Source organism: Notamacropus eugenii, chromosome 1, assembly GCF_028372415.1.
Source record: "Notamacropus eugenii isolate mMacEug1 chromosome 1, mMacEug1.pri_v2, whole genome shotgun sequence".
NCBI lineage: Eukaryota > Metazoa > Chordata > Mammalia > Diprotodontia > Macropodidae > Notamacropus > Notamacropus eugenii.
In genome coordinates this window covers 661759311-661774090 of record NC_092872.1, presented here as the reverse complement: position 1 = coordinate 661774090, position 14780 = coordinate 661759311, and the positions used below count along the sequence as shown (strand labels likewise).

The window sequence follows — 14780 nt, the reverse complement described above, 5'->3', positions numbered from 1 at the left end:
CAAAATATCTTTAAAATCATGTTCATGGCTCCCAGGTTAATATAGAAGTGTCCAATAAGGAAACATACATAAAGCACTGACTCAAGGTGTTAGAAAATGAGTTGTTAATGTTATAATTATAGATATGAGTAATTATGCATATAACCACTTAAGGTGAGTTATGAATATTATACAGACAAGAAAACTGAGGCACAACTAGATGAAGGGACTTATCTATTGTGACAGCTCCATTTTGCAACTGGTAGAGACCCAGGTCTCCTTCCCTTGGTGGAGCCCTCTTTCTGCTGCATTACATAGCAGGCCTGTACAGCATGAAGGTTGAGGTCAAAAGGGTCATGTAGTTTCTTGACTCAAGCTTTCTGATCATTTCACTTTGCTGTTCTAGCCTTCATATCATCCTTGTTGCCATGGTCAACCATTTCCTTTCCTATATACCTCCCTCCCTCCCTCCCTTCCTTCTTTATTCTGGGTGACTGTGAAAGAAAGTTGTTCTCTCACTGCCTAACCTGATGGTGACCATGTGGAGCATTTCCCTTGATCTGACCTTCAGCCTGTGCAGTGCCCTAATGGCTTCACAGGTACTTCCTGAGATGAGTTGGGGTCCTCATAGAGAGCTCAGAGCAGCTTGGTCTTAGATTGTCAGTCTCAGTGGGCTAGAAACATTCTGAGCTTTCTTGCAGGGTTGTGGTGTATATTTTCTATCAACTGGTTCATACATACTAGCCCTTTTCATTTTTATTAATGCATCTTTGTTTTTATTTCACAGCTACCTGCCAATTAACCATACCATGTACTGTCTTTTTTAGTTAAAAATAAAATCCAAAACATTTAAGAAAAATTGACATCTGAGTAAGAGTACATAGCATTTTGCACTCATAGACCCCCATTTCTCAACAGAGAAGGGAAAGGTGTTCCAGCATCGCTTGGAGCTAATGTGGATTGTCATATTTAGTTTTTTAGTGTTGTCTTTATTCAGATATTAAGTCATTTTGTTTATTTTTCTCCTGGTTGTATTTTCTTTTTCTATTTCAGTTCATGTACAAGTCTTCCTACGTCTCAGAATTTCTCATTCATCATTCCTTATGGTGGATTAATTTTCCTTTACCTTAATATACCATACTTAATATACCATATTTGTTCAGTCAACATTCCCATATACACTTATATAAACTTCTCTCTATCTCTGAAATGGGGAGAGACTTATGGCAGGGCCCCCAATCAGAAGGTTCTTTTGGTAGCTCTTTCCTTAGCTACTGAGGGTCTGGGCCACACTGACAGCTGTCACAGTTGAAGGGAGGGATGTTATAAAGGTGCAGTGGCCAAACCTGGACAGCAGAGAGCAGTAGGGGGAAAACCAGTAGACTGTCATGGCTCTAGGAGAAGATGGTGATCAGCAGCTGCTGATCCAACAGTCATGGAGGAAAGGGATTGAAAAAGGCCATTAGATTTGATAGTTAAGATATCATGGAGACCTTTAGAGTGAGCAAGTCCAGTTGAATGATGAGGACAGAAGCCAGACTGTAGAAGGTTTGGAGGAGAGGAGGGGGACAGGGAGTGGAGGCAGCTGTTAATTGTAGATGGCTTTCTTGTAGAGTTTGGCCATAAAAGAGTGAAGAGGTATAGGATGATGGCTAGTGGGCTTGGGCATGTCAAGTGAGAATTTTTTGTTCGTTTTTGATTTTAAGTCTGGGGGAGGGAGGGAAGAGGGATGGGTGCTTGTAGACAGTAAAGAAGCAGCCAGCAGACAGGGAGAGATTGAAAATTAGCATGTTGGTTCAATTGATAGGCAAATGCTGGAATGATGATGATACCAATAATTGGCTTTTATATAATTTGCCTTTACCTTCATTGTCCCAATTGAATCTTGAAGCAGCCCTGTAATGTGCACAATGAAGGTGGTATTATCATCCCTGTTTTATAGGTGATGATCCTGAGGCCTGTTTAATGACTTGCCCAGTGGCACACAGCTCCTCAGTATTAGAGGAAGGATTTGAACTGATGCCTTCCTAATTCCAGTGAGCCGAGCTACCTCATGAAGATGATGGGGAGAGTTCTTAGTGACTTCTGCCACTGGGGTTGTTTACACCTTGGGCACTCTAAGGCAGAGAAGAGGCAGAGAAGTCTCAGGATAGGCAAACTTGGTTAACATCTAAACTATCATTGTTAATAATAACATGGATATGGTGCTTTTGCCAAGTTCTTTACATATATTATCTTTTTTGATTTCCATAAGAGTTCAGTGAGGTAGATGCTGATTAAAGAAACCCCGTCCTGTGAAGCCTGGATCTTTGTCCCCAATCTGTCTCTTTGAGAAAAACAAAAACCTGGCAGTCTTGCCTTTTTCAGGAAAACCTGGGACTTTTGTGGAAAGTTTCATTTATCCAGATATCGGAGGCCACCAGGGCTCCCAATCAGCTCATTTTCCTTTTTAACATTTATTCTCCATTCTGTTTCCAAATGGAACTCAGACCTTGTTCCTGGAGTTTTCTCAGGTGTGAGGAGGAAGGCTGGATAGGGGTGAGGCCAGCTATTGATGTCACTTTTACTTTTCCACCAGGGACATCGTAAAGGGCATGAGTGAGCTTCGGGAAGTCCTGAGGATTGTGGAGACTCGAGCAACCCAGAACTTCAAAGTGGTAATAAGCAAATCCTGTGGAGACCAGAGAGACAGAGAGAGAGAGAGAGAGAGAGAGAGAGAGAGAGAGAGAGAGAGAGAGAGAGAGAGTGTGTGTGTGTGTGTGTGTGTGTGTGTGTGTGTGTGTGTGTGTGTGTGTACACGCACGTGCACGTGGGTGTGTTCGCACGCTGCCCATAGGTGGTCATAGGCTGTTGTAGAGTAGTCATCTCCCTGAGATAACCTCCAGATTCTAGGCAGATGCCATGACCTGCTTGTACCTGGACACTCTGCCTTCTCATCCTTGGTACCCTTACAGACTCAATCCTTTGGGCCTCAGGAGGTCACTTGGAGGCAGAGCTACGCAAGTGTCTTTGCAGCCAAGGGCCTCTCTGGTTTTTCTCTGGGATGATGTGGGGAGTATACAACTGAGAAATTCTACGTGACATCCTCGTAGCCTCAGCCTCAAGGAGTTTTGTCTTTTTGGGGAGGCCACATCCCTAGATACACAGTTACAGCAGACCGCAGACAACTGCATAGACTAGAAATGCCTGTAGGGAAAGGGAAGGAATTCTGGGTATGGACTGGAGCAGTCCAGGAGGGCTTCATGGAGGAGATGGGCCTTGGGAGAGTGTGATGAATGACACAGGTGGACTGGAGAAGAAAAGACATTACAGAGGGACTGATTGTGGGTGAAGTGTTGGACTTGGCCTTTTCTCTCCATCAGACAGCCGCAAAGCAGCTGGCAGGAATACTCCTGCATTCTCTGAGTGAGGACTGCTACTGGGGGCCGCTGTCACACCCTCTGCCAGAGTTTATGGGCAAAGAGCAGAATTCTTTCATCACCCAGCCTCTCAGGAAGCCTGATCTTTACGCTGGAGACAAGTAAGCCCTGGCTTTCCCCTTCCCCAGGACACTAAACTAGCTCCTGCCAACTCTTCATTCAAGCCTACAGATCATCTCTGGCCAAAGTTCAATCCCCCAGCTCACCCAATTGGTTTGTAAATGAACTCCTTCCCAACCCCTCCACCCCTTAAAATAAATCAGGTGGGCACTCAGGATGCAGACTCAATTTCAGATCAGCATAAGCCTAGAATATCTGCAGGGGTGGAGGACAAGAATATGATGCATTCTCAGGCCAGCCAAGGGATGTGTGGTGGCTTTCTGTTGCTTGGGATTATACTTGATTTTGCTGGAGTATTTGTGATACACCTCTCCTCATAGTACAGATACTTGAAAGTTGACTATGTGACTACATTTTCTAAAGCCTGTAGTTTGTCAGTGCCTGTCAAGCAATCCTCATTCCTCTCCCCTAGGATGTCCCTACGATTTTGGGAAGGGATATTTTCCCCCTTGCTTAACAATTTGCAGTCTCAGACTTGAAAATTTTTCCTCTATGGGAAGGCTTTGGGGGTTGGTCTTTGGGGACACTTAAAAGAGCTTGGAACCTGCTGCTTCTCAGAAGGAGGTATCCAGTAGCTTATGAATCATGCAAAAGCTGCTTCATATTTCCAGGACTGGTGTGAGAGAGACAGAGAGATGGGTCTCAGGCTGACCCTGTTTTCAGTGATGAAGCAGATTGGGACTGAGGAGATGGTGTCTGAGTAGGGGCTTGGGTTTGTTTCTTTCAGTCTCTACTGCCCAAATGACAACATCGAGGAGGCTCTATTGGTTCTTCTGATCAGCGAGTCCATGGTAAGGCCTTGGGGGGGCAGGACAGGTCTGCTGTAAGCCAAGTTCTGTCTTGGGATGGGGGGTGGGGAGGAACAATATCCAGGAGCTAGAAGCTTCACAGACTTGCCCCTGCCCATCCTCCCCTTCCCCCCCTCCCAGATCCCATCTCCTATCTCTTGGGGCCTGGACACGAGGTGAGGGGGGAGTTGGGCTTCAGGGATTTCTTTTCAGTGGGAAGAAAAGGGAAGGATGGTGAGGATGGCACCTTCCTGCCTTCTTACCACACGTTAATATCAGTCAGATTCACTGAGCCTTAATTCTCTATCACATCCTGAATTGAGTGCTTTGGGGGGCAAAAAGAGTATAAGACTATGGTGCTTACGGTCTAGTTGGGGGAGAAGCTGTATGTGCACATGAGAAGGTGGCTCACAGTACCAGACAGTGGATGAGAAGTGTCATATGAGTTGTCGATGCTAGAAGTGCTCTAGAAATTCAGAGAATGTGCTAACTGTGGACTCAAGTGGTCCCAGAAGGCTTCATGGAGTTGAGATTGAAGCTGAGCCTTGAAGCAGGGATTGGACTTGGTGAGTTATCCAGAAAATGGAAAGGACATTCCAGGAGAGGTAAGAAAGCATGGAAGAGGGGAACACCCATGTGTTTGAGGAGGCAGGGAGGATGCCAGCCTGGCTGATGGGCCTGGAGGCCTGCCAGCAGTGGGGAGCCCATGAAGGATTTTGAACAGAGAATAAAAATGGTGTTTAAGGAAAATTCCTTTGGCAACAGGCTGGATGGGGAGAGCTTGACAAGGAAATACTTTACTCTCCTTTCTGTCCCAAAACAAATCTTCCAAAGCCCCCACTCCGCTAGTGGTCTCAGATCCCCAGAAGCCATGAAGAAGAATGCGTGCTTGCCCAGATCTGATATTGGGCGACTTTCCTAGTTCACTGACCACAACTCGGAGACATTCCAACAAGTTAGGTGGGAGGAGGGAAGTGTGGTTTGGAGCTAAAGCAAAACAGACATAGAAACTACTGTTTGTTCAAGGTCCTTTACCAAGTTGGATGCAAGTTCAAGTCCCCCTGTTGCCCCCAGCCTAGCATGGCCTATGTCCCAGTGAAAGGGGGTAAGATGTAAATGCTAACTGAGACAACCTCTGTCCAGGAAGGTTTGCAGAGTTGTGGACTTGTGAAGTGGGCAAATGGTTATTTGTTGTAAGGACAACTGTGTCTGGTGAGCTCACTGACTCAGAGCCATAGCCCCAGGACTGAGCTCTCTGAATCAGCTGTTCACTAATTCCAGCCACATACTGACCTCTGACCCTAGCCATAAAATCCTAACATCATAGAGTTGAAAGTCCTTTGGTCCACCTCCTACCCCCTTAAAGCACCCCTGACAAGTGATGAACCAGGTTGAGCAAAAGCACTTTCCTGGACGAGGAGCTCCTTTCATTTCATGAGTGGGCAGCTCTGAGCGTTAGAAGCCTCTCCTAGCATTGAGTCAAAATCTCTTTTCTGAAAGCTTGGCCCAGTTGGTGATAGGCCTCAGCCCCACAAAGGTCACTGGCTGTGGCTGCAGATCGACTCAAGAATCCTAGTTGTAGAGAGGATCTCCAGCCACGGACATATTGCCTCCCCAGCCTTAACTATAGAGTTGATATCTAGCTGTAGACTGAGCCCTAATCCTGCCTGTGGCTTGACTATTGACCTGGGCCTAGAGAGATCTGTGCCAGATAGAGAGCAAGGCTGAAAATTCAGATTCCCTGAAGGCAGCTTATTAGTCTTGTAACTTCTATATTTCAAGACGGCACACCCTCCCTGTAGTAGTGTTGGTTTCTCTGACTGTTTAGGAATTGAGAACTACTATGTAGCCATCCAACTGTCTAGCACCTTGAGCTCAGAGCTTCTTAACCTAGAGTCTCTGGGCTTAGTTTAAAAAACATTTTGATAATTGAATTTCGCCAAAGTTAGTTTCCTTTGCAATCCTATGTGCTTTCATTTTATTAATTAATATTAATCTGGAACATTGACCTGTGAAGGGGGGTGCATAGACGTCACCAGATGCCAGAGGGGCCCATGACACAAAAACAGGGGTTAACCCTTTTAGATAGAGTTGAAAGGGGCGTTAGAGACCATCTAGTACAACTGCCTCATTTTACAGATGAGAAAATTGAGGCCCAGGGAGGCCACTTCTTTAAGGTCAGGCAGGTGGTATCAAAGATGGGATTTCAACTCAGGTCCTCCAACCTTGGATCCAGTGCCCTTTGCATTGTTCCTTAGCCCCAGAATGGTCACTGGTTGTGGCTACAAATTGACTCAAGAATTCTAGTTGTAGAGAGGATCTCTAGCCATGGACATATTGCCTCCCCAGCTTTAACTGTAGACTTGATCTCTAGCTATAGCTTGAGCCCTAATCCTGCCTGTAGACCAACTGCCTGGTATGGTGCACTAGAGTTGATAGTCCTATTTATTGAGCACTTTCTATTGCCTCCTTTTTCCTCTGCACCCCTGGGACCTAGGTTGAGTCACAAGCATTTAATTCAGATGGTCATTCTCCTGTGTGCCCTTAACATTTAGCTGTTTGAGGTCCAAGCTATTGCCTTTTAACAAAAACTAGGACTTTAGATGAACAGCCATATTTTTGTCTCCAGAAGAGAAAATTTTCCTTTGGTCCAACTTTTTTTCCCTTTTATAATAACACAAATAATTGGTAGGTGGCAAAAATTGAGAAGTGTTTGTTGACAGTGGGTGAGGTGGATTGTAGTGTAGGATTTTCCTTGAGAATCTGAAAGAATGTGAAGCCAATAAATGGCCCCTTTGTCAACTCAGACCATTTTGCAAATGATCACCTTACATGGGCCTACACCCAATCTGGAAATATGCCCTGGTAAATCTGCAAAGGGACCCCTTGCAATACTTAGAAAATATGAGACTTGTAAAGAAAACATGAGCCTTAGACTTAAGTCAGGATTGGAATGAACATGGATTTAACACCATCATCCCACCTGTGTCCCTCCAATCTCATTTCACCTTCCTGTAGCCATAGGCAGGTTGGGTTGCCTTCCTACCTCTCTTTGCTATCTTATTGTACTTTTCCCTCAGTCTCCTTTGTTCTCAGGTCATAGTGAAGGCCAATGGAAATGTTGAGTCCTGGCAACCCAGACATCTGGTTCCTTGTGGGGACCACACAACTTAGCTGCACCTTTCCATGACCCAACATCCCAGACATTCTTACCTGAGCTTGATGCTGGCAGAGTTTTCATTGGCTTCAACAGGAACTGTGTCCAGGTGCAAATGCTCAGCTGGGGTGAAGCCTATCAGATATCAACTGGCTGCCTTGGCATCTGCTTAACTTTTTATGGTATCTGAAGAATTAGGAAAGCTGCATGGAGAAGCCATTAAGATACAGCCTGTCTGAAAGGCATAATAGGCCTCTCTCCTTACCAGCCTACCAAGCAGAGATTGCTGCAGCAGGGGGTGTTCGAGGTCCCCACCTTGGACAGTTTTGCTGGCTTAGTATTTCTTTGTTGTCTGGAGTAGAATGCCAAGGAGCAGCCAATGTTGTGAACGGGTAATGAATTCCAAGCATGGCTGATCCTTTGCAGGATCTTTTATGCTTTGTCTGGGCATAAAAATAAGAGCTGAAAGGAACCCTAGAGGTCATCTAGTCCACACATCCCCCCATTCCATAGATGAGGAGCCTGAAACCCAGAGAGATAAAGCCTAGGGTTACCTGGTGAGTAGCAGAGCTAGAATGGGGGAGCAGGGCTGAGAACTCGAATTCCTTGGAGACAGCTTAGTCTTATCACTTCTGCATTTGAGGACAGAACACTCTCCATAGTAGTGTGGGTTTCTCTGCCTGTTCATGAACATTATGGCCAGTGCTCTGTCTATGTAGAAAGGTCCTCTGATTCCAAGTCTTGAGCTCTTAACACTGAATCATGCTGCTCTTGATTGGAACAAATAGGATTATAAAACCATAAGGAAAGGGACCTCAGAGGTCACCCAGTCCTCTCATCTCATTTTAGAGAGGAGGAGACAGGCCTAGAGAGGTTAAATAATTTGCCCAACGTCACACAGGTGCTAAATGGCAAAGGGAGAATTTGAACCCAAGTTCTTTTGACTCTACTGTACCTCTATTGGAAAGAGTCCTGGACTGGGGAGCCAGGAGACATCAGTTCTTATTTTGTGTTTTTACACTAAAGTGTTATGTGACCTTCAGGAAGTTGCTTTATCCCTTGGGTCTGTTTCCTTTTAGCGGGTACAGAGCAGCAGCCTGGCATGGAGAGAGTCTGGATTGGGAGTTAGAGGATCTGGGTGTGAATCTTTACATCTGTATGAGACCTAACTTCCCTGGGCCTCTGAGGGGGGGGAGAGGTAAGAGGTGAAATATGGACTCTTAATATGCTAGACCTGGGTTCAAATTCTGGTCTTAGCACTGTATGATTCTAGACAAGTCACACATGTTCAAAATGTCTCCCCCACTAAATTGTGAGCTCCTTAAAGGCAGGGGACTTTTTTTTACCTCTTTTTGTATCCACAGCACTTAACACAATGCCTGGCAATAAATGTTGACTGGTTTATTGTTCCAAGTCACTTAACTTCCAAGCTCAGATTCTCTCATGGGCAAAATCTGGATCTGTCTACTTGTCTGCTAACTTCCCAAGGTTGTTGTGAGAAAAGTACTTTCTATATCTCAAAGGACTGTAAAATCAAGTAGTTGTTATTATTGTTACAGTGATAAGGTAGAAAGAGGCTCTAAGGCCCCAGGCTGCCAGATGGCACTATGGATAGAGTTTGATTTTGGAGTCAGGAAGACCACAGTTCAAATGCTGCTTCCAGCACTGGTTAGCTGTGTAATTCAAGTCAAGTGATTTGATCTTTGTTAGCCTTGATTTTTCCATCTCTCCAATGGAGCTAATAATGGCACCTATCTCCCAGCGTTGTTTGGAGCAAATGAGTTACCATATGTAAAATACTTTACAAACTTGCAAGCACCATTAAGGCCCATTCTGGCTCTGACATTCTGATCCTTAGTTCCATCCTTGAGTTACCAGTGGGACCACCCCCACGTTCTTTGATGTGCACCCTTGGAGCCTAGCTGTGCATCTGCTGGAATGAGATAAGGGCAGGGCTATGGAGTTTCAGGTGTTTTTTTTCCCATTTCTTCCATGTTCCCAAGGACTTTATAATTTATGTATGCATACAGACATGCACATACACATACATACACAGAAATATATATGTGTGTACGTGTGTGTATGTGTATATGTTTAGTTGCTTCAAACCAAAAGCTAGAATCAACAGCAGTAGTTTGCTGAACTAAACACATGTATTTCATCAACAACTTTGACTCAGTTGGTAGAACTTGGCTTTTTCTGGAGCCAACATATGGTATACTGGTATAACTGGTATATACTGGTATAACATACTAGTTCCCTTAAGTAAGGTCCATTTCTCTGGAGTGTATGTCTGGCTGCTTACCAAGAGTCTAACTTAGTTCCTCCCTGAAAGTTATCAGCTTTACTACCTCCCTCAGACCAGATTCCAAGAGCATATCTGGTCTTCAGACACCTTGGAGCCCACTGGGAAAGAAGATTTTGTTTGTGGTATCAGTGAGAAGATTTTATTTGACTCTTAACATCCCCAGAAGATTCTTTGAGGTACATTGTGTCCTCTTAGCCCAGCCTCCTTGGGTGTTTCTAGATGGGAAATATTCCCTCTGATTCCTCCTTCAGCCTTTGAAGAAAGAAGAAGGGTTCTGCTCCAAAGGAGAGGAGATCTGGTCTAAGGAAAACTTCAAGTTCCCTCTTGGAAACTTGAGGCCCTTCTTGCCAGGCAGCAGAATGCTCTAAGACTTATGAAACTGGAGTGAAGTGTGGGGTGAGCACAATCTGGGGGCTGCTGTGGGCTGGGGTGTCTGTCATCCCTGTAGATGGGAGATGTAACGTGTTATTTCTTGGCTATATATAATGGCTGCTCTAGAGCCAATGGTAATTATGTCTGCTGGGGAGAAGAAGCCAAACATTAGAATGTCCTTCAGGGAGGAGGCTTCTTTTCTCCTGTTGCTTATGCCTCTGTAGTGACTAGTGTCTACAGAGGGACCTAAGTGAAGTACAGAATCTCAGCTTGAGAAGGGGACCTCAGCAGTCATCGAGGCCATCCTAGACCGGAATGAAAATCCCCACTACAGGTTCCCCAGCCTCTGCTGGAAGACCTTCTGTGGCAGGGAGCCCATTACCATTGGAGGAATAATCCCATTCTCCTCTCTTAGACTGGGAGCCCCTTGAGGGCCAGACTGTTTTTGTCTTTCTTTATACCCCTTGTGCTTAGCACAGTGCTTAGCATGCAGTAGGTGCTTAATTAATGCTTGTTGATTTAACTAATTCTGATTATTAGAAGGTGTTTTATGACATCAAGCCTAAACTGTCTACTTTGCAGCTTCCACCCACAGGCCGTGGGATTTTTTCCTCCCAGGCCACACAGAACACATCTAATCTTTCTTTCATATGATGACATATTTGGAAGACAGCTATCCGAGCTTTCTCTTCCCCAAGCTTAACATCCCCAGTTTGCTTAGATAATTGCTCAGAAAAATGAGGGGTGATTGCTTGAGACTTGTTTGGCCCAGCCTCCAGTGAGTGGTTGGCCAGTTGTTAAGGGGATTTGTCTATGGGGCACCTGCAAAATCCAAGTTTTCTGCAGATAAATGGGCACCAGGGACCTCCTTGTGAAAGAGGTAGTCTTGATTTTGATTGGGGCATTTCTGTAAGCATGTCTGTGTCCTGGGCCCCATGCCAAGTGAGTGCCACCTGACCCTTCCGTGTGGTTCATTTATCAAACCCATGCTGATCCAGGAGTGAGGAGAATGAGGCCTGTTGTTAGCAGAAGTTGTTATTTACTACTGGGTACACAAGGCTGATGAAACTGGCCAGAGTCCCAGACTTGGAAGTCGCCTGACCTGAGTCAGCCACTGCAGCCCAGGCTTTCACTGTTTGCCCATCTTTAAAATGAGGACAATAATACTTTCTTTGTAGGAATCACAGAACGTAGAAGGGCAGGAGACCTTGGAGATCAGTCTTCAGGGATGTTTTGAGAATCAAATGAGAGTGTCAGTAAAAGTATTGTGAAAAGGTATCAGCAAGCCTTTATCAAGCACTAGTTATTGGTATATACCAGACAGTACTGGATGCAAAGAATTCAGGGACAAAAATCCACACTTTCTAACTTCAGAGAGCTATGGATAAAACAAAGATAACCAAGTAACCTCGAAGGGGGAGGCAGCATTAGCAGCCAGGGGCTCCAGGAAAACACATGCACAAAGTGCTGCTTGGGTTAAATCTTGAAAGAAACTGGGGAATCCAGGAGGGGGGGTGTTGAGGAAAGAGGGCATTCTGATCATAGGGAGGGGAGGGCACTGTTAATGTCAAGTGTGATATTAGTATTGGGTTATTACATTCCCGGAGGAGGCAGGCCTGGTGAAGCCCCTTTGTGTTCCTTAAGCATGTAACTTTAGCTAGCCCCTAAGTGACCAAGAATTAAACATTGAAGTACCTATAAAGGGACCTTTCCCATGAGTCAAGGAAAGCTTCCTAAATAGGGTAGGATTGCAAGAGTCCAGTTAAATGAAGAAAAAGGTATGGGGCTGATGAGCTGAGGACAGGAGGTAAGTTCATACAGCAGTCCAGACCCAGCGACCACTCTAGCAAAGCTCTAGGTTGTCAGACTTAAGGGGGCCATGGATCATAAGATTGAGGTCCTGAAAAGACCTTGGGGCAGGGATGGGAGAGGGGCAGAGAATGAACCTGGCCAGGGCCAGTGCTGTGTGCACTATGTACTCTGTGTACTATGTACTGTGCCCACTTGGGTTCCAGGTACAAAAATGGGATCAGTCCTTGCCCTCCAAGACTTGACATTCTAATACCCTTTCCAGCAGAGGGATCTCATTTATTAAAGAGATTTTATGATCTCTTTAATAATAATAGTAACTGAACCTTCATTGCAGAGTCAGAGGACTACAGCTGTGGAATATACTATCGCATCTAGTGTGTCAGTTTGTTTTTCTGAACTGCTTTTTTCCTCCTTTTTCTTTCCTGAAATCTCTGAGCTATCTTCGGTGCTGCAGACTTGATCCACCTCAGTGAGCTGTAGCAAGTGGGCCTGTGGGTTTCCTTCATTACCCACTATTCCCTTCCCCACTGTGCAGATCCTCCCCTTCCCCCAATCCTGTTGACAGCAGCTCTTAACAGAGCTGCAGCCTGGCAACTACAGCCCAGCCCAGACACCCTGCCCAAAACCATGGCAACCATGCCACAGACAAGCTGCTCTTCCTGTGGTAACCACATCACACCTTCCTTCTGGCCAGCCTTGCCTTGCCAGTGTACCTATTGCCAAGGAGCCCTCCTCAGCACCCCGTGGCCCAACTTCTTAGGAACTGTTTTTCCCCATGCTGATTTTGTGGTTGCTGGGGGCCCTTGGTCTCCTTCTCCTTGGCAGAACGTCTGATGCACCCTGAGGTGGTTGCTGGCAGGTCAGTATTTGCAGGAGGACAGGAAGAGGACCTGCCTTGGAGGTCAGCTTTTCCAGGCCTAAAGGCCACAGTGAGGATAAGCCTGTGTCCATCACTAGAGGGAATGCTAGTTCCCTTCCAGGTGGCCCTAGAGTGAGGGGAGCTTTCTGTCCTCTCATTTGCTCCAAATGTTCTTTTAATAAGTGTCATGATTGTCACTAGGGTTAGGGAAGCTGGCTAGCTGGAGTTAGGGGGCCTCTGGTATTTGCCTGGCTGGGGCTTATTGTTCCTTAAACACAAGCAGGCATTTCTTATCTTGGAGCCTTCATACAGGCTCCAAAGCTCCAACACCCTTCCTCAATTCCCCTTAATGCCTTCTGCTTCTCTCCTTCACTGCTGCATAAAACTCACTTTCACCAAAAACCTGGCTTAGGCCACCTGGCTGTGGCCTCCAGCTTATGCTATCCCCACTTAAGGGTCAGAGCAGCCATGAGCAAGTGAGTCTTCTAAGTATCCAAGGGGTGACATGTCCAACTAGAGAGACACTGGGGAGGAATCCCCCAAGTCCAGGACCTAGCCCTTCTGCCTTGGCTTGCCCAGAGTCGATTTTAGAGTTCGAATTTGTACTGGAGTCTCTTGGTACTATGCCCCTCCCTAGTGCTGTGATCCTGTTAATTTGGTTTGTAGGAGTTTCCACTTGTTTCTCTGCCCCTCTTGTCCCTCCTTTAGGGCTCCTTCATCTTCATTGCTAGCCCTTGGGTTTCCTTCCTCTTCAGGAAGAAGAATAAAAGTTCCCCAAGGCCAGAGACTAGTCAGCGGTTGCAGAAACCATGTGACCTAAACGTGGATAGCACCCAGGGTTGATATCTGGGTTCATATTCTGCCTCAAGAACTTATCCCAGGCAGCTCACTTTGAGCCTCAGTTTCCTTATCTAACAAATGTGGGGTTGTGAAGATCAAACGAGAAAGCACCTGTATGTAAAAGATTTTGCAGAATTTTAGAGTGCTTCATGCATGTGAACTGCTGTTACTTTTATTTTTCTCTGTCAAGGGCTGCTGGTAGGTGGGGACTGTGTCTCCCCTGTGAGCCCAGAGATTTCTCAGAACGCAGAGGCTGCGTTTCCTCCTGCCCTTCTGGTTCACAGGGTCCCTGATCCAGGACTCGGGACCCATTTGATGCTGGCTGGCTGGAGAGGATGCCGACATGGGCATTTTGTAGGCAGTGAACCATAGGCAGAGGGTGGGAGAGGGAGGAGAGATGTTGGGAGCTGGCTATGATGGTGCAGTGGAGGGGCCCAGAGGGAGCTCTGAGATCACTTTTGAGCTCTGTGGAACTGCTGCTGCAAAACTGTTCATGATCATTCCCTACCCCCCATTCCCACCCCTTAGTCGATGTGTGGGCGGATTTTGTTGGAAACTAGGAGAATATCACTGGCACTTCTCCACCCTCTTAACCATTTGGAGGCCCTGGTGAGCTTCCCATTTCTTCCTGGGCTTTCAGTTCTCATTTGCCCTGGGATTGATCTGGATGCCAGAAGATAACATGGTGCATCCCTGGATAAACTGGGCCAGCCTCTTTCTAGGCAGAAGAGGCTGCTGCCTACATGGTATGATTTCAGGGGGCTGGATAGCTCTCCTGCCCCAAAATATCTTAGTGAAATTTCACCATTAGAGAGTCATTCCTTTGGGTCTTTAAGGCTTTTCAGTCTCCCAAAGGCCCCTCCCTATTCCAGTGCAGATAGAGACCCCTGGGAGTTAAGACTTCTTGGTCATCAACATTTCAGCAGGAATTGGAAGGAAGGAAAAGGATAGTTGTGATCTGCACATATGAGGGGATTTAGGACCAATGTTCCTAATTTAGACCTGTGCTTTTCACCCCTTCACCTTAGCATGGAGGGTGCCTGATACATTGGAAAGAATGCTACTTTGAGAATCAGGTTTGGATTTGAATCCTTTCTCTGTCTTCCCCTCTCTGATGGTTGGAGTA

At 45.9% G+C, this 14780-nt stretch overlaps 1 protein-coding gene across 4 annotated transcripts in view; it reads left to right on the top strand.

The window, feature by feature from the left end:
- Positions 1 to 14780, top strand: part of TTC7A (tetratricopeptide repeat domain 7A) — a 201173-nt gene that overhangs the window by 63238 nt on the left and 123155 nt on the right. For all 4 annotated transcript variants that reach the window (XM_072635672.1, XM_072635674.1, XM_072635671.1 and 1 more), the window contains exons 6-8: positions 2558 to 2636; positions 3342 to 3499; positions 4246 to 4309. In XM_072635672.1, coding sequence (XP_072491773.1) covers positions 2558 to 2636; positions 3342 to 3499; positions 4246 to 4309 — 301 coding nt within the window. The remainder of the gene's footprint in view (positions 1 to 2557; positions 2637 to 3341; positions 3500 to 4245; positions 4310 to 14780) is intronic.